General features: G+C 46.1%; 1 protein-coding gene across 2 annotated transcripts; it reads right to left on the reverse strand.

Moving 5' to 3' along the window:
• Window positions 1–228: 228 nt before the first annotated feature.
• CXCL12 (C-X-C motif chemokine ligand 12) lies at window positions 229–17,869 on the reverse strand. 2 transcript variants are annotated; one of them, XM_041415618.1, is made up of 5 exons: window positions 17,732–17,869; window positions 12,721–12,838; window positions 9,258–9,344; window positions 5,722–5,819; window positions 229–3,917 (listed from the first exon to the last, which is right to left on the reverse strand). In XM_041415618.1, the coding sequence occupies exons 1-5, from the start codon at window positions 17,790–17,792 to the stop codon at window positions 3,886–3,888; spliced, it is 396 nt and encodes a 131-aa protein (XP_041271552.1). In that variant the 5' UTR covers window positions 17,793–17,869; the 3' UTR covers window positions 229–3,885. The 2 variants fall into 2 exon arrangements, with proteins under 2 accessions (XP_041271552.1, XP_041271553.1); XM_041415619.1 differs by lacking the exon at window positions 5,722–5,819.
• Window positions 17,870–19,367: the final 1,498 nt, after the last annotated feature.

Consider the following 19,367-nt stretch of genomic DNA (forward strand, 5'->3'; position numbering starts at 1 on the left):
GTTTCCTTTTGAAGATGGCACATTTCAATGTGCTAAGCTGCTGCTCCCTGCCAGACCCATGGGCCCTTCACCTCAGGTTCCCTGCAGAGAGTCTGGGCATTGGGACTATATGGAGGCATCCTTAAAACTGGACACATACTACATCTGAATGTTTTTCTGAGTGAAGATTGTACCTGTTTGTTTGTAAGGAGAAAAAATAGATATATAATCAAGCAAAAACTTTATTCAGACATATTTTTATTAAGAAAATTTTAAGTGCATACACATTTATGTGAGAAATTACAACAATATAAAAGTGTTTATTTTCAAAATTTTCTATGAAAGGAGTAATTTCAAAAGCATAATATAACTCCTCCATAAAAGCTGCCTTACAGGAACACAAATACAAAACCCTTTTCACATTATTTGGGAAGATACTTCTTTTTACTTAATAAAAATATAAAGTACAGTATTTACCACATTCTGACAACACAGAGTTCTTAAGGAATGAAAGATGGGAGGTTCATGCAGCCCTTTTATCATGATACATGTTTTCTTCTCTGTGGCAACCAAAGTTTCATGTTTTCAGACAATGATTATCTTGGTGGGATGTTGATTAAGAAAAAAAAATCAAATTTTAGGTGATAAGTTCACAAAAAACCATGACTGCTATAAATCACATCACTCAAAACAAGTTGCCAGAGAAAAAGACCTTGTAGAGGCTAATAAAGGGAAATTGGCAACAAAAACTCCTATAGGAAATGCATTTTCAACAAAATGTGCATATTTATCTTTGAAAAAAAACTTTCATTACAAAATAAACAGTCACCTTTGCTCAAACACCTTAATCAAAAACACATCAAAGTCACCCTTCATTTCATTCTTCCTCAGGCAGAATTCAGATAAGATATTCATACGTGAAAGTATAAAGCTAGTATAAATAAAAAATGGACATAGCAATAAATACCATCTACTCTTAAAACTGGGATTTGACAGCTGCACATTGAAAATACCCACATGATGATTTCACATTCATGGAAGCTGCTTTTTCAGCATGGTTCAGTGTTATCTCTTGTTCCTCCTGTTCACATGTGGTCCCTACCTCACTCCCATCTCCTCAGGCTGCTCTCCGCAGCGCATCATGCAAATAAAGCCAGGCTAACAGCAAAGCTTCCCACTCAAGGTTGAATTTGGTCCAAAGCAAGAGAAAGCTTTCAAAAGGTTCTCACTTAAGTCTCTGGCCAGGTCTGTGTCACCTCTGCATTCACGATGTGCTCAGCCTAACCCAGGTGAGGGAGGGTCACGCTGCTGGCCCCTGAGAGCAGCCCGTGCCCTGGGTGGTCTCAGATACAGAAGTGAAGTGAAGCATCACCAGCACAGAGGTGTCAGGGCCCAGTCTCTGTGTGGGCTGGGGCAGGCAGCCCCCAAAGCACCACACAAACACCTGGCTCTACAAGCTCCCTTTTCTTTCATGGAGTGAATTTTCCTCCTGCTGCTACTCATGCATTTGTCCCAGGAACAAATGACCTTGCTTTAGCAGAGTCTAGCCCTGCAGCCCCTAGAGAAAGCTGACAGGAGCCCCCCTTTCCTGCAGTACCTGCACTACCTGGCTGTACCATCCCAAGCAGGGTGCCTGGGCTTGGCAGGGGTGTTCCAGCACTGCCCATCTCAGTGCTCCTGTAAATGAGGGCAGGGCTGTGCAGTCACATCTACCTAGCCCACCTTCTCACCAGAATGCTAAAGTTTCCCCTGGAAACAAAACTATCATGGCCCATATCATCATGAGCAGGGCATGCTGCTGAATCAAAATCAGAGGATTATTTAATTCTCCATTTTCTGCAATGGGAATCAATCAGACCTCAGGCTGTCCTTTGACAGAAGTTACATGTGAAGGATGCACTTTCCTGGGTGACTTTTTCTGCAGTCATTCTTGACTTGGACACGCACATGTCCACCTCTGGCAAACCACTGGCAAATGCAGGTGCATGTGTGGGATGGGGAATGGAGCCTAGGATATCAAATACATAGAAAAAACTCCATTTTTCTCTTACAATTTCTTTCTTTCCTTCCCCTTCCAGGAGAGGATCTGATCCTGCTAATATTAAATCAAAACTCCAATCTCATCAAGTACAGTGGTACCAGACCTTTCAAAACACAGACACAATATACTTAAAGCACCAGGCTGGTAATGATAACAAAAGGAATGTCAAAATCACAAATACAAATATTTTAGGCACAGCAGTTTGTTTCTGCTTTAAAGCAAATGAGGTGAGGTGTTCCCAGCTGAAGGCCTCTCTGCAATAGCCCTGTTTTGCAGAAAGGAAAGATTTTTACCTGAATCCACATGGAAATAATGGAGTCCCTGGATAGCCAAAGCACCTTTTTGGCACTAAAGATGCCTACCACAAAAAGGAGTGTGAAACACTCCTCTCAGTGTTCCTGACACAGGCTGCAGGGAAGAGGGAAGATTTCTTTTGAATCAACCAGCTTAAAAAAGACAATCTCACGACATTTTTTTGCTTACAATACAAACACAGATACATACAAACACAAGCATTGTGCTGCACAAATGTGCTTCCCCCCAGATCTCAGTGCACAGCATGACATGATTATTGCAGTGCTGCAGATGTCTTTCCATACCATGTAGCAGATATTGTGTATACAGGAAGGAATAAGGAGAAAGAAACTTCTGGCTTAGGGGATCGGTGCAAGGAGTGGTACTTGTCCCAGGCTGTGCTTTGCAAAGGGAATTCCAGAGGCTATCCTGTTCACCAGCAAACCCGTGATAGCTGGTGAACTGGGAGTGTTGGCCTTCATTTCCACACCTGTAAAACACCTCTCCTTCCACAGACTGCACAGACCCTTTCTTGCTCCAGGCATCTCTTTTCTCCAAGATGTGGCCAGATATCCTCTTCTGGGTATCTCCAGAGCAATCGGGGATGTGATTGCCCTCAGGCAGTTCATCGTTGGTGAAGGGTGAATAAATCTCAGCTTACTTCGGTGCAAAGACAGACAGGCAAGCTGAAGTCGCCTCCTGTGGATGGGTTGGAATGCCTGGTGCATGGCAGCCTAGCTGACTCCTACAGGATCGTGTGGTCAGAGCTGTAACAACCCATTCCTTTTTTTTTTTTTTTTTTTTTGCTAAATTTATCATTAGAAGGACAGGAACATAGGAAATGCCAGATGACATCAGAACTGTGTTGTGGCTCGTAACACACACAACTACTACAAACCAAGTATTAGCACCTTGCAGTACCAGATGTGCATTGATCCAGCTGCTCACAGCTGTCAGCAAGGGTTCTGATCTTCAAAGGGCTTTAGCCCTGTAGCCCTGAGTATAATCACTCACCCAAAATATCTGTAAATGCCACTCAGGGTAATGTTGTCTATTGTCATCAGTCTGATGCTTTTGAGCCTTCCTATGTTCTTGGCCTCTATGACTTCTGGAGGCAAGGAGTTCCACCTCTACTTACACAACATCATTGCACTGTACAGTTCATGTCCTTCTAGGTTTAAAACTCCAGGAGACTTGCATGAACCAAAAGAAAGTTAAATAAAGCAGGACCTCTATACAACAAAGGAAATAAAATGTCATATAACAGGGTTAGTTTAAATTGGTATCTGCCCCCAGTGCTAGGTAATAAACCAACCTGTATAAATTCATATTTTTCTCAAATAGTTACATCTTACTATATAAAAATAGCACTATGAAAGCAAGCCAATTTGTGCAAGGGGAAAAAAACCCCAAACAAAAAAAAAAAAACCCATCAAAAATAACCAAGAAAAGAACCTTTGGAAATGCGTGAAGCGTTGCTTTTGTGCTGCATGTTAGCAGTGAAATGTATTCATTCCCTAATACTGGTTATCTGCTCTCTGGGTCCTACAGTAAGAAATCCTGTAGACGGCTTACAATGCTTGCCTCTTACATCTTGAACCTCCTGTTGATGAAGAAGAAAGTGAAACACTATTAAGGTTTATTTCAGTTGCAAAAGCTTTGCTATCAGGCCTAGTCAAACACAAATCTGTGTCTGGCCTAACCCAAAGGCAGCCCCTCCAACCAGTAACTGCTGGGCATTTTGGGAGAAGTTCTCCACAAGGAGCTACTGGGACCCAGCAGGGCAAACCCAGCAATAAGTGTTATTTTGGGCAGGTTGTGCTCATCACAGTTAGTAAGGTGTTCAGAACTAATACAGTAGGAAGGCTGACTAGAAAGCTTACTCTGGACTTGAAAGCCAGAGCAGAGAATTGTTGGTGGGCAAAGAAACTCGGCAAAAAATACAGCAGGGAAAGGAGGTTAATCATTTGTGAGCAGCCCCAGTAGCAGAGCAAGTGGCCCTGGGAATGCCTCCTCTATCTGCTCCTATCCCACATCTCTGATGGAGATCATGGGCTGCAGCTCCAGAGAGTGCCAGGTCTCTGAGAGGACGGAGGAACGTAGAGGGCAGCCCATGCTCTGCTCTTGCTTGGCTTCCACCATGGGGTGGCTGGAAAGTAGAGGCAGCCAACGTTCTGCCAGCCAGGAGCCACCCCTGAGCCTCCCTGCCCTGGCACCTCACCTGGTGTGAGCAGCTGAGCTTGTGGCGACCAGCTGCCCAGTGAGGGTGAGGTGACAGGCACGCAGGCGCTGCACAGTAAGCCTATGAGGCCTGGAGGGCTGAGGTAGGGAGCTCAGGTGGGGTGCAGACAAATGGAGTGTCCCATGCTCAGTGTGAGCATGGTACCCAGGAGAGTGTGGGTTAGGCATCACAGCAAAGTGCAAGTCTTGTGTGTATGGTTCACCCAGAACAAGGAGCCAGTTTGTGCTGGTGGCCTCCAGGTTTTGTCTGAAGTGACCTCTATTCCTACTCCGGGCTGGTTGGCCTTTTGCAACCTAGATGAGGTCACTGAGTTACAAGTGTCAGAGGGTAAACACCTTCAAAAACTGATTCTATTATTCAAAAACTGATGTCTCAGCACGTCTTGACGAACACCTCTTCCAATGCCTGCTGGACAACTAGGGCTCTGTGCCCACAGCTAGAGACTGTGACTCCCAGTAAAGGCAGTCTCAGAAAACTCATCTAGGCACAAAGACAATGACTAAACCATGAGGAAAATTTTTCCTCCAAAGATATCATTTCCAATATCCCACAGCAGTAACCTTTGGTGCAGAAAGGCAGGACAAACCACCCTTGTGAGGAAGAAAAACCTGGGACATCCAGAGCATTGGCATATATAGCACCATTCTCTGGGACTTGCCCAGCATCTCCCATAGGAAAGGCATTAACCAGTCACCCGTGCACCACATCATGTTGTCACCACGCGGTGCTGCATTTCTCGTTAAAAAACACCAGTGGCAAATTCACAGCTGTTGGAATTTAACTCTGTCAGTTTGATACTGGAGCTAAAATAAATAGGACTCCCAAACCTTTACCCTGTTTTTGACTTTGTCTTTGCTTCAGGTTTATTTTGGTCTATTTGTGTGTCCATTTTCCCATTTGTAAAATGTTGTAAATTTTATAATTCCCGTTTGTAAAATGGGAAAATCATCCCACATCTGTTGTAGCTAAGCTTTCCCCCTGTTTTGAAAGTTTCATCTATATAATACTCTTTTGCTGGAAGGGGAGAGATGTTATCCTCAACAAACATGGGGGGAAATGGGGGTCTGGATAGGCTAATATATTTGCCCAAGGTCCCGTAACATGGTCAGTGGAAGAGCAGGACTTCAACCTGAGGTGTCCCAGCTCAGAAACTAATGCCTCCTACCATTCTTTCTCCCTGGAGACTTTAGTGGTGTTGCACGGGAAGGGCAGAGTGGGCCCCGTTTCTTCTGTTGCTTTTTTTTATGAGTGCGATGACGTGGTCTAAATTAAAAGAAAAATACAGAAAAAGACTGCCATAAATTATTCATATACAAAGGCCTCATTCACATTTATCCTACGGCCCCTTCATATCTTGCTGGCAGGGTGCAATGTAATGACATCCCCTTTCATATAACCTCTGTCTGAGAGAAATGCCAGACAAGTGAAAGTGTCCTGGTGGAAGAACATTTGCAAACCCTGAGGCCAGAACAATCCTTTTACCCAAAATGCCAAAGCCTCCTCAAATGCCTTCCAGAACTTCACAGTCAGGAGCCTCACCATCCAAAAAGTTCCCCCTGAGGTACTGAGGAAGCGAAGGGGGAGCTGGATTTCTGGCTTCCCACCCAGTATTCCTGCTGACATCAGCAAGAACCAGTGGCTACTCTGAGGGGGTTTAAGGCATTTGGTGCCTTAAAACAAGGCTGTAAAAATAATCACCCACATTGTCCCCCTTCGTGTGGGGCCTTGACCCAGCACATGCTTGGTGGAATACTGGGAGGTTGCTCTTCTGGCATCTTGTATTTCAACTGTTACTTACAAATTAGGTTAGAAATTAGGAAGAGCTGCCACACCAGGGTTTGGAAGGCAGCAGCTGGGCTTGGCTGCCAACACAGCCAGCCCTACGCATTCAAAGTTTCTTTTCCTTTCTCCCAGCTGGCTTAATGGAAATATTTTTCCCATGTGACTTTATCTTCTCCAGATCCATCCAACCTCTCCTGCGTGTCTGCAGTAGCCACTGAGCTTAATGGACTCCGGCATCTTGAAGCGAGGGAAGCTCTGAAGTGGGACTATATTAACATGACAGTGGATGAATGCTGAATGATGTTGACCACAGCAGCTGCACAATGATTTTTAAAGCCAGTTAAGGAATTTGGATCCCTGACAGCCTGAATGTGTTTTACTGATGTCTCATGTGTAAATTACATGGAGATGTGATGAATATAAAGCAATAATAAATGCTAAGCAGAATTAGTGAGCAAAATAATTCCCTAGTAAAAAACATTTCTGGTTTCTTATTTAACTATATTAGACTACTATTTTAAGAACTTTTTCTTGCCTTAGCTGCAGATTATAAACTGAAGATATTTTCATATTGAAGTATTGGTATAGATTAAGATGTCTTCACAGTTTGGATTCTACTTAAGCAACTACAAGAGCCCTTTCTACAAAACGTATTGATTTTATTCCAGAAAAAATAAATTCCCATGTACAATTGGGTTTTCATAACATAAAACAATTAGCCATTTTATTGCTAGTGCATATAGGGTAATGTCACATTTCATACAATTTCGGTACAAGTGAAAAAATATAATATATGGCTGATTGAAACTGATAGCTACATTAACATTTATAGATCTATATAGATTCATTTTACAAGCTGTTAGTAGTTTAGAGGGATATCGGTGTTTTAAACTACCAACATTCATATGGCTCCAATTCAAATATATGAATTGTTTGATGCGCTATAAATATATTCCAAAGTACATTTCATTGAAGAAGTCAAAGCTGTGCACTAAAACATATCAAAAACGTGCCTTGTGAAAATGCTACAGACAGAGCCCTGACTGTCTGTGGAGCATGAAAATGCCACTGGTGCTAGCATTGCTAGTTGGAAAATGAACACAATGCCACGATTACAGGATTAGGTGATGGAGATATATGCTTTCTGTCATCTTATTTCATAGAGCTGGGACCAAATTCTCTCTTGTTACTCAACGTAAACCAGGATGAATCCACCAAATTGGCAGAATGGCTTCTGTATTAGCATTTGGTAAACAAAACCCAGAATCTGGCTGGAGATCAGGCAGACTCACTGGTTTCAGTAGAGCTGGTCTCAGATCTTCACTAGTGTAGTGAGAGCAGAACAGGTTCCAGCTGAGTTGCTCCCCTAAGTCAGGCAGGCACATTTTCATATCTGCCCAACCTTGCAGATGTCTAAAACACCTCCTAAGTCTCAGGCTGGGGATGATAGCAAACAGAAACTGAAGCAGGTTTTCCCAGTTTGTAAAACCAAGTGGCTCAGGTCCCTAGGATATTCAGCATGGGCCACATCCTGCTCTTAGGTTCAGTCTTACCTAAACCCAAAGCCATTCTGGCAGCATTAACCTGGATTACAACTGCAGAGAATTTGTCCAGAGGACAAAAGGGCTGAGTGCTGGCAGCAAAGAAGGCACTGAGCATCAGATGAGATGGGAGGAGCTGTCAGGGCTGGAATCACATTGACTTAGTTAGCTGTCTTCCTTCCTTCTTCCTCCTCATTCTTGGCCCCACTGCAGTCCCCAAAAGGGACACACGGAGGAATCTCTCTACTTCTGGTGGCATTTTCCCCCTTGCTTATTGTGAAAACACAGGGGGACAAAGAATTTTTTTCTTTTTTTAACTCTGACCCTTGTTTGGCAGATGCATTTACAAAGGAAACAGCTGAGACCATTCAGGTACCTGTGCCACTCATCTGCCCTGGGGCCATACCTTCCCCAATAATACATTGTTTTGGCAAATGATTGGATTCCAGCCCTGCCTTCACCCTACAGATGCAGGGGGGACAAGGTTCAACAGGGTTACAGCGCAGTTACTGTGGGTGGGAATGTGATGGCAAGGGTGGCAGGGGTACTGAGTGCACAGGTAGGCTAGCTGGCCAAAATGTTGCTGCTGGATCAACCTCAGCCCAGGGATCTGGGCAAGCAAGGGAATGCTTTGTACCATCATTTGGTATGTACCATCTTTCAGTGCTGGAAGGCTGGAGCCCTCCCCTGCAGCTCAGCACAAAAATGTGCTCGGTGCTGCTTTTCTCAGCACAACGTGGAACAGAGATGGGCTGAGTCCACCTCAAAGTAGACATGAGCAACCATTTTCAAGGGGAATAAAGACAGATTTAAAAAGTCTGAATTTGCCAAGTGTGGCTGCTTTTCCCCTGGTATTGTGGGAAAGACTTATTCATGGTAGCTCATCGTGCCTTGGCCAACATTAACAGCATTCCACACTGGGCAGCAGAGAAACAATTTTTAGCACCAAGGATCCCAAGGCCTCAGCTGCCTGTGCAAGCAGACACCCAGTGTAACATGGAGAAGGGGCTCCAAAGACACCGGAATTATATAGATTCTGAAGTAATTGTAGTTTGGCTGGGGAAGAAAGGACATTAAAGGGAGAATTTTCCTTGGGAGAACAGCTTTTTTTCTTTGAAGAGGATGAGTTTGGGACCCCAGAACATACTCATTAGCACAATTTTTGCCTCAAACCCTGGCAAAATTCTTAGTTTAACATCTAAGATATATTAGAAATTGTTGTTTTAATACAAATTATGTCAACTCCAAACCCTTCTTTGAAACAATATCTGATTCCACAAGTGTGTACTTTGTCCACATGGTAAAAGCCAGCCCTTAATGTTCTACCCTTTAATAATTCAGGATGTTAGCTGTTAAGTCCATTTGTCTCTTGCCTTACTTGTTTAAAGCTTTCTCCAGATATTCCTGGATCCACTTTAACTTGGGATCAATGCACACTTGCTTGCTGTTGCTCTTGAGCCTTGCACTGCCAAAGGAGAAAAGCCAGAGTGAGTCTGGTGTGCAAATTCCCCAGCCCACACCCCCCCAGCCCCCACTGTGCCTTATTTTCCTTGGGTGCCAGTGCTGCTTTTGGTTAACACATGAAGAGGATGAGTTATTTCTCCCATCCTTGACCTCCCTCACCCATTATAAATATCCCTGGCTTGGAAACCATCTGTCTCCTTTGACAGGCTCTTGTGGTCTGTACTGGGAATCATGTGAGAGTGCAACAGACATAAAATTTGAATCTAAGGCTTCTAATTCATACCTGGACCGTGAACAAGCTCACTGCCAACAACACAAAAATTTCATTTGGAAATACTGACATGTAAATGTATGTAATTTTTGCAAGTAATTGATTAAGAACAGCTTTTAAATTCAACCCAAAACTGAAGTTTCACATGTTTTGAGGAAAGACACCTCGTGGACATTCTGAAAGAAAGGGTGTGGTCACTTGTTAGCTTTTTGTTTTGTACAAGACTGAATTAACAGATTGAAGGGAGGAAGACAACTGAAAGTACCATAGTGCCAGAGGCAAGTTTCCCCTCATGTATTCACTCAGCATTTGAAACCAAAGGCAGAAACCTCCTGAGGGGTTTCTCCTGGATGCTCAAGCTGCACTTCCCACAGCAAACTTTCTAGCTAATTTGAATTCTCTGTGAATTTGACACTTGGGCTCTCAGAATCTTTCATTCAGAAACAGGACAAATAGCTTCTCATCAACAGGTTTCACCCTCCAGGGATCTCAGGACCTCGAAAGAGCTGTTATCTCCCACATTCCCTGCAGCACCCTGCCTCTGCCCCAGCTGCTTAACAGCCTGCCTGCCTTGGGAAAGTGCAGAGAGCAGCAATTTTATGGAAGTGCCCATACGAATAAGTTCAGTACTTGTTTAAACATTTGCTGGATGGAAGCCATAATGTTCCTCCCTCTATAAAACGAAATCTGCAGAATATAAAACGATGGTGTAAGAAACAAGAGGTCAAAAAGGCTCCTTGGTCTGAAGTTATGCAACAACACAGTTGTAACATAAACACATCAAGGATCCGTCTTGCAACCCCTGAGCCAGCACAGAGATGAATGGGCCTGATTCATATTTCCCTTACAGCAGTGCCAAGCTGGAGCATTTCCAGTTAAGTGATACCAACAGTGTGTAAAAATGGATTTGCTGATGTTAGCAATGCCTGGGAATTCTTAGGCTGACCTCACAGGGCACAGAAGCAAAAGCACACGTAACCAGTCTCCAGCCACATTCAACACAATTCCTCTCACCTAATACTGAGACACTGATTTCTTCAGACATTCATTTCTGAGCCTGTCAGCCCCTGTTCCATGTGCAAGGAAGAGATATAGGAAATTGTATGGAGTGTTTATTTAATCTGGAGTGGTTTAGGTGTCTGCTTGCTAAAAATGCTCATTTCCCTGTACTGAAAAGCAAGGAATTTAGTGTGGACTTTGTAGAAGTAGACATTGACAGAGGAGTTCACTGGATTTGGAGAGATGAGTTCCAAGAGAATGAAAGACAAAAACCTGCTCTTAGGTTTTTTGTTTAAATACAATTGCTCTTAACCAAAAAGGAAAATATACTTGTGAAAAAGCAAACAAACATGAAACCTAAACCAAAACAAAAAAATCCCAAACAATAAGGGACTGTTTCTAGCAACTGTATGTTTCACTTTGTTCTCTGTTCCTGAAAATGGCGGCTTTTAATTTATTTATGCCTTTGTTGTTTAATGCTTAAAATGAATCAAGATGAGAAATGCATGTGTTAGTTTTGATTGATCTCTTCTCCTGTTTTGATAAAGACTTAGTTTAAAGTCATGTTTAAAGGGTATTTGGAGGGATGTATTAAGTGCCTTACTTGTCAAAGTAAAAAAACCAGGGTTTGTGTACCCCACACAAACACATTTGGGTCAGGAATGGGCAAGAACGTGAGATGTTTCTGTTTCTGCATTTCATGCTCTTATTTATCTCTAATTACTATAATCCTATGTTAAGAGATAAATATATAATCTATCCAGTCTTAAATGCTGTCATTTTCTTGAAACTATTCCAGAAAATTCTGATTCATCTAAAAAGCCTTAGCACTGGGATTCTTATGACATCACTGACAGTCCCAGACCACAAATCCATGCACTAGTGCATGCTTGCTGCCAAAATTGTTTGTAGGTAGAGATGGGAGTTAGTCACAGCTGGTTTTGCCATTTTTCTGAAAGGAAATTATTTCTCAGCTGAAGCTTACATTTTTCTCACTGTCCTCCACCAAATCCTAAGGCAGAAGCACATGATAAAATATGTATGATATACACAGAGTGGTTTAAGACAGAAAAAAAACCCATACTAATAAAAATTGGTTCATGAATGGATACACGTTCACATACATTCCTGAGCAATCTCATGAAACCACATCAGTTTTCTGAGTGCAATAAACTTTTGGATGACAAAAATTGATTTTTACAGCATTTGAGTTGCAAGAGGAAGGGCTCAATATATGGGTCAAAGAGAGAACCAGTAACGGGATCACTGCACAGAAACCAAACCTAGTCCCTGAGACCCTCATATAGAGGTTAACAGAAGTTGAGAGTATTAAGGTTCTCTTGCAATGAAAAGGTGAATGCTGGGGTTTTTTTTTCCTTCAGAAGGTTTTGAATTTTGAGAGAGTGAGCCATGAAGAAGTGAAAAAAAACTTTCCTAAAACATACACACACAAATCTACAAAGACAAACAAACAAAATCCCAATGCTTCCTGAAAATGAGAGTTGCTTTTCCAGGAAAAAAAAAAAAAAAAAAAAAAAAAAAAAAAAAAAAAAAAAAAAAGAAAAAAAAGATGCTATTTTCCATCGGGAGCCCATTTTTCCTGTTCTGCTGCAGTTTACTGACTCAGTCCCTGCCTGGCAAGCATTCCTAGATTAAGCCATCACATTTCTAGGGTCTGTACCTCCTGCAGAGGATTCATGAAACACAGGGATTCCTTTTGCTTCTTTAGCTTAGCTCCACTCCATGGAGAAATTACCCATTAGAAGATTCAGACCGCTATGAAGTTTTGACCCAAGGTGTGAAGCTCCACATCCAAGGCAATGCGCAGCCTGTCTGACATTCCTGCTCAAATACCCATGAGGGAACAGCACACGGGATCACGCAGTAATAGGGAGATCACAGCGAACACAGCTGGGAAACAACAGCTGGGCTCCTTTACATGGGGTAAAGCAGGGTCCAGCTGTCTCTGACATAGGGGTGAAGAGATGAATTGGGAGTCATGGCAGGAGGCAGACTGAAATTCAACCACCAGAGCAGGCACCAGCTCTGTGACCCTTCCTTTTGACACCCCAGATTTGCACCCAGCTGAAAAGAGCAAGACACTTACACAATCTGAAGTGAGCAGTTGGGTGTGGAGAGGATTTTGAGGTGCTTAATATTGGCTCTTGCCACGTTGCTCTCGTAGAATCGACAGGGACATCGGTAGGTCAGGCTGACGGGTTTCTCTGCGGGACAAAGAGAGGGAAAGGACACGTTACCCCTTGTTCCTGTCACCAGCACAGAAACACCCGTCAGTGCTCACAGCATCAGGGCTCACAGAAAGAAAGGCCCTCCAAATATGCAGGTGGGGAAAAAAAGCAGCAGAAAAGCTGTAGCTTTGGGAGAGCATTTGCCCACAGCTCAGAGCACAATCCATTCAGCTCAGTGCCCAGCCTTTCAACACGGGTGCGTGGGATTTTGGAAGACAAAAGAAGAGGGAGAGAAAATGGAGATAAGTAAAATCGAAAGAGATTAGAATAAGGAGCCGCGCCATTGTACAGGGATGCTCCCCGTAATTAGACAAGATAAAGGCCAAAAGAGGGGGCACTTGTCCTCGGTGTTGTTCTACTCAAACGATTTTGACCCGAGGCCAAATTAGAAGGTAGCCAGAAGAAAGAGATGAATTCCAGGGTGTTCAGATCAAAACGGCGCGGCTCAGGTGCAGGCTTTTCACAGGGGACTTAGTGGCTACAGAAAAGCTCTGGTTTCGCAGGCGTTCCCAGGGCCCAGCTGACCTTTCCCCACCGCAGCCAGCCCTGACTCTCAGCAGAGGTACCCGCACAAGGAGGTGCGGCTCAGAGATGCGACATCCCAGCGGCTTCACATAAGACACCCGGAGTCTTTTGAATTTCTAGCCTGAGGCTAAGTAAGGCAATGGAGGAGACAGTTATCAGCCAGGGCATCCTCAATACACTATTCAGGGGCCACCAGACTGGATGAGAGTTCCGTCACTGGCATCACTAGGGACAGAATTAAGTTTAACCCCTTAGGCTAAATATCCGCCATGTATATGCATGCAGGACTGAGAAAAGTAGTCTGGCGCCCACCACAGCCTCTGCTGCCCCGTTTCTCTATGGCACAACTTTATTATTGGCAATCAAGTGCACCTAAGTAAGGTCTTCAGCCGGACCGTAAGTTTGAAAGCTCCATGCACAATAAAATACAAGCACAGAAGCCTTGCCTGGAAGTCTTAAGAGATGCCTAAGATTTTAAAGAATTTCCCAGTGGACCAGTTTTCAGCCTCTGGGAGGAATTAAGTTTGTACACCTAACCCTTAAAATCTGGCTCATGCTGTAGATGGTCAGATATATATCTGGCAGGGCTTGCGATCCCATATGGCAATCTGCCATCCTGTTTGTTTAGCCACACAGGAATAGTTGCAGCATCGAAACCCAGTTCCCTTTCAAGGCAAATGGGGAGATAAAGAGCCGGGAAGGGATTGGGATTCCTAAACAGCTGTCTAAGAAGGTGAGAAAAGAGACAGGTTTTCAAGTGCAGCAGATCTACATATATTGCACGTTTATCAGTGCCTGTCTCTAGCACCATAACCACAGACAACAGGGTGAAACTGGCCCGTCCTGAGGAGGAAGCCCCTTTTTTTTTCGGTGTCTCTACCAAGAGATGAGGCAGAATCAGATCCCACAGGAGAGGAATTAATCAGTGGGAATAGAGCTTCTCCTGATTCACACCAGAATGTGGACTATAAATTAAAAAATTGAAGGACTTTTCAATCAGTTTTCTGCCACTGCAAACAGTGATTCCATCTATGAGTTAATAATCTGCAGGGGGAGGAGGAAGAAGGGCTACAGAGTGAGCCTCGAGAACATGGATTAGACTGCCTAGTGCTAATGTGGAAAGCAGTGAGGAAGGCACTAGGATTTCCCACTGCAAATCTGTGCCTGATAGCTACACATCTGTGAATTTGTATTGGAAAGGGAGGCTGAAACTGAATACAGTCATTCAACTCAGCACAGCTGCAGTGATAGTGTCTCTGCAAGCTTGTCCCAACCAAGTTTAAGCCAGCTTTAACTTAAACAACATGCAAGAGATGAACTGTTCTGATCCATGATTTGATAATGCAATCCTGTCCTCTCTCAGACTCGAGGTGGGATTTTCAATCCCATACCATTTGAAATCAGGAGCAGAGAAAGTTTAACCATGACTAAACATGTCTGTAAGTCCCAAGGTTGTTTCCCGCCCAAGAAAAGGCACCTAGCACAGCACGAAGAGAGGAAGCCCCAGTATTCAGTGTGCTATTGCCCCTTCTGCAGTGGAATGACAAATCCCCTCCCAGCACAAGAATCCCTTTGGTATTTTTGTGTGCCTTTTGGTTTCTTTCCAAAGAAAGTGATCAGGAGCAGGCACTGAGCACGAGGGAGCTGCACCCACTGGGTCAGCTCTCTGTATCCCCAACAGGGAGTCACTGACTCCTGCCACTGCTCCTTGTCTTGCCGTGCTATCTATCAACAAGGCTCAAAACCAGGGAAAACTGGAGCATGTGGCACCTTCCAACACATAAACCTCTATCTTCCAAAAGTAGGAGAGGGAAGGGCCATTTGGAGGCTGTAATTTAGGAAGAGAACATTTCTGGTCTTCCTCTGAGGCTGACAAAACACATTCCTTATCTCTTTTCAAAATGTGAAACATGTTGTTGCATGTACATTAGAGCTGATTAATTAATCTACCAATTTGTGCTGTGAGTTCTCTGACATCTACCAAACACCAAGCACAAGCTGTGCTGAAGCCATTCTCTCAGTACAACAAATTAGTATAAATTATTAATTGCCTTATTGCATGAAAACATATAACTGATGGCACACAAAGCATTTGAGACCTTTATCTGTCTGGCACATTTGGTTCAAATGGATTAATAGAGTCAAAAGTTACAGAACAGCCAGATGCTAGTTTGACATCTCAATGTCATTCCTTCAACCTAATTTTACTTAGACAAAAAGAGAATATCTCTTTTGGCCTCAACTAGAAGTTTGTGGTTTGGAATTTTTTAAAGAATAAACAGTTTTATTGTTTTCCAACTCAAGCTGAGTTTTGTTGGCTCTGAACATCTACTTTTGCTGACAAATTCTCTCTAGAGACAAAGCACACACAAAGTGCTCTCATAGAGTGGCCACTTGTCAGTGCTGGACAATACCTATTTCATCCCACAGGGATCTGCTTCTCTTTAGCCTGAAACGGGACAGTAAGGGAAGAAGTCAGTTGCCAGCTCTGCTGCAGTTATTAGTAACATGCTGTGTGGACTAGGAAGCTCTGGGTGCTTGAATAGAGAAGGAAGCTATATCCAGGAAAGCAGACTGGACATAAACAGACAAAACATTCAAGGAAATAATCTTACTTCTGTTCAGTCTAGGGTGTATTTGTCATTATCAGGAGATGATTGATAACTTTTTAAGGAAAGCAAAGCTGGGATAGACAGACACAGCTTTACCAGGTAACTAAGAAGAATTCAGAGCTCACCTACACCCCAGCACAAGGCAGCTCTGCAAGCCCTTATCTGGATCAGGACTGAGAGCACCTCATGACATGCAAAGTACACCCAGGACGGTGGGGTCACTTTCCTTACACTAGTTTCTCTCCAGCCCTTGTGAGCCATTTCCTTCCTTAGGTAACCAGGTTATCCCGCTGCCAGCGAAGGAGAGCTGCGGCGCTGGGGGCGAGCCGCGGGGCAGCTGGGCAGCTCTGCCGGCCCCCCAGCCCTGAGCAAAGGCTGCCAGCGGGAGGTAAGGGGGAGGAGAGCCCCTGTCCCTTCCTCCCTCCAGACCTGCACTCGCCTCCAGAGGCGAGGGAAGCCCGCTCAGGCTCCCAGGCACCGGCGGTCCCAGCCGCTGGCAGCTGGTGACGTTGGCAGCCAGGGGCTGGAGCTGGCACTGCCACCGTGGTGCCCCGGCTCTGCCTTCGCTACCTGCCGCTCTCGCTTGCCAGCCCGCAGCCCCGGGGTGGTGGGTACGGCGCAGGCGGCGGGGGCTGGAGCCCACCTGCCCGGGACTTTGGAGCCTCTCCAGGGCAGCGCCGGCTCCGTGTTCCAGCGGGACGGGGCTGCTGTGCGGAAAGACATCGGGAAATCTTCGGGGAAAACTAACTCTCCCAGGCTAAACAAGGAGGGCACCGGAGGGCATCCTCTACCTCCCTGGGCGGGGAACACCCAAGTTTCGTTGGCCAGAAAAGGAGAAGAGAATGGGAGCGGAGGTTTGAAAACCCGGACAGAGGACATTAGACGAGGGGACAAGAGACGGCAAATCTCTGCCAGCCGCAGGAGGAGCGTCCGGAGGATGCCCAGCTGTTGCGGGCAGAACTCCCGCCCCTCCCGGAGCCCCGGGGCACAGGGCTCCCCGCGACATGCGGGGCAAGAAGCGCGGGTGTCCGCTGTCTCCGGGGCTGTCCGAACGCAGAGGCTTCCACAGAGCACAGCTGGCAGAGTAAGCGGGGCGGCTGCAGCTGCCACCGGGCTCCGGGCGCGACACGCGAGAGCGGCGTGGGGCGGGCGGGTGTGACTGCTCCCCCAGACCTCCCGTCACTGCAGCTCCCTGCGCCCCCAAACCTCCCCGTGCACCGCGCCGGGGCCGCGCTAAATTCCTGCCGCGACCGCTTTGGCTCAGCTCTACCCTGATTGGGGAAAGATAGATCACGATAGGGGACAGGAGAGGTACCGAACAACTGCCTGTTTCTAATTCCTTGTAACTTTTAGGGTTGGGTTTTTTTTTTGTTAGAGGGAAAGTCGATATGCATATTTAGCAGCCAAACCACCTCCCTGCAGACAGAGCGCTGTTGAAAGTCTTCCCCCAGACGACTTCAATCTGGGGCGAGTTTGGCAGAGAGGACCGCTTTGGCCAGCTTTTTGAAAAAAGCCAGGGAGGGATGGAGGAGAGGGAGGAACGGGAGCCTGTCTGCTTCCAGCTTTGCACAGATATCGCTTTGGCTCACCAGACACATCTGAGCCGCGGCCGGAGCCCGAGCCGGGAGAGCGGTGCAGCTGTGGGGAGAGGGGGGAAGAGCGGAGCTTTCCGCGGGACCATCGCTCCCGGCCGGGTTCCCGCAGGAGCGGCGCGGCCCCGCAGCTCACTTACCCTCCGAGAGGGAGATGACGGCCAGGGCGAAGGCGAGCAGCGCCAGGGCGCGGAGGTCCATGCTGGGGCTGGAGGCGGCGGGCAGGCTCTGCTCTGCTCTGCTCTGCTCTGCTCGTCCCGGCGGCCGCAGCGCTCTGCTGGCGGCCCCTCCGCCCCTCCCGCTATAGAGGGGCCGGGGGCGGGGGGAGGAGAGCCAGGGGGAGTAGCTAGACTGTGATTTATTGCCCGTGGCATGTTATTACATCCTTCCTCTGCTAAAAATGGTTGGAAAGAAACCAAAAGAGCGAGGGCTTCTCGCTTCGCTCCGTCAGCCTCTCGCCAGGCAGAGTCTGTCCCCCCAGCTCCGCGCTCCGAGCCCCCGCGGGACCGGCGGCTCGGGGCTGCGGCGGTGACCGGAATCACCGCCACCCATCCAGCCCCAGCCGGGGCAAGAAAGTTGTTTCCTCACCAAACTGTGCCACCCCGGCACGGCGGCTCCTGAAGCAGAGCTGCTGGAACCGGGATAGCGGTATGGGATGCATCCCTTAAGTGTTCACACCGGGGAGAGACGAAAATTTCCCCTTCACTTTCGTGGGCGAGAATTTAGGTTTACACTGGCGCCTTGGGCATCGCGTACAGTGCCTCGCATGAAGAATCTTCGCAGAAGTTTATGTGGGCATTTGAGGAGAGAAAAGGCAGAGGGAGAGAGAGAGGAGAGAGAAGCTTTTATTTTTTGCATCTTCGTGTTTGGCCCTAAACACCACCTCTTCCCTGTATTAAATCAACCCAGTAGTACATTTGCTGCCAACATTCCACTTCCTTTGTATTGCAGATGCCACTGGACTCCCTGGCACCTCGGCTGAAAGCCCCGGTTGCCCCGCAGAGCTCAGATGCCCAGGGGTGTCGCTTTCCCTCAGCTATTACAGTATTGTCAAGTGTAAATAACTTAAGCATGTCCTCGCTGTCTGCAGCCCAAGCCTACAGGACCCTGTTTGTTGCCATTAAAAATTTAAAATAAACATCGAAACTTTGATTGAATTTGGACTCTTCTTGGCTGCATTTATTACAGGCACCTTCGGCTGGGCCAGGTTGAGTGGGTACAGATAATCCTTGTGTGGAGGTGCTTAAAGGACAGGGACACGATGCCACCAAAAGCACCTGCATGGTCGTCTTGCACCCTAGGTAACTACTAGTTCTCTCAGACACAGAGCACAAGGCTGGACACTGGAGTCCAAATGTCGCATCTTGCTAACCGGTGGCCGTTTCACTGAGAAAAGATTGTTTCTAAAGGGCAGGAGAAATGCTTGCAGTGATGCTTGGTGATGAACAGGATCCCTACCTGACAAAGACACACATCCAACTCCCTAAATCTAGTTATTTGTATTTCTTAGCGCCTCCTTACCAACGAGCACTGAATTTGTTTAGGCTGATTTTGCTCCCAGATGCCCTCCTTTGTTTTAGGTGAGGAAGCACAGTAGTGCACGAACTTGATGCACTGAAAGGACCAATAGCTGTAACCAGTGCTGTGAGCCTGGCTACTGCTGCCGTGACAGTTGTGACACTCTGCAGGGATGGGAGAAGCTCATTGTAATTGCAAACACTGCTAGGAGCCCTGCTGTCCCCACAAGTGCTCCCACTGGCACACGAGGACATCCAC

Source organism: Onychostruthus taczanowskii, unplaced genomic scaffold, assembly GCF_017590055.1.
Source record: "Onychostruthus taczanowskii isolate IOZ18803 unplaced genomic scaffold, ASM1759005v1 scaffold5, whole genome shotgun sequence".
Classification (NCBI taxonomy): domain Eukaryota; kingdom Metazoa; phylum Chordata; class Aves; order Passeriformes; family Passeridae; genus Onychostruthus; species Onychostruthus taczanowskii.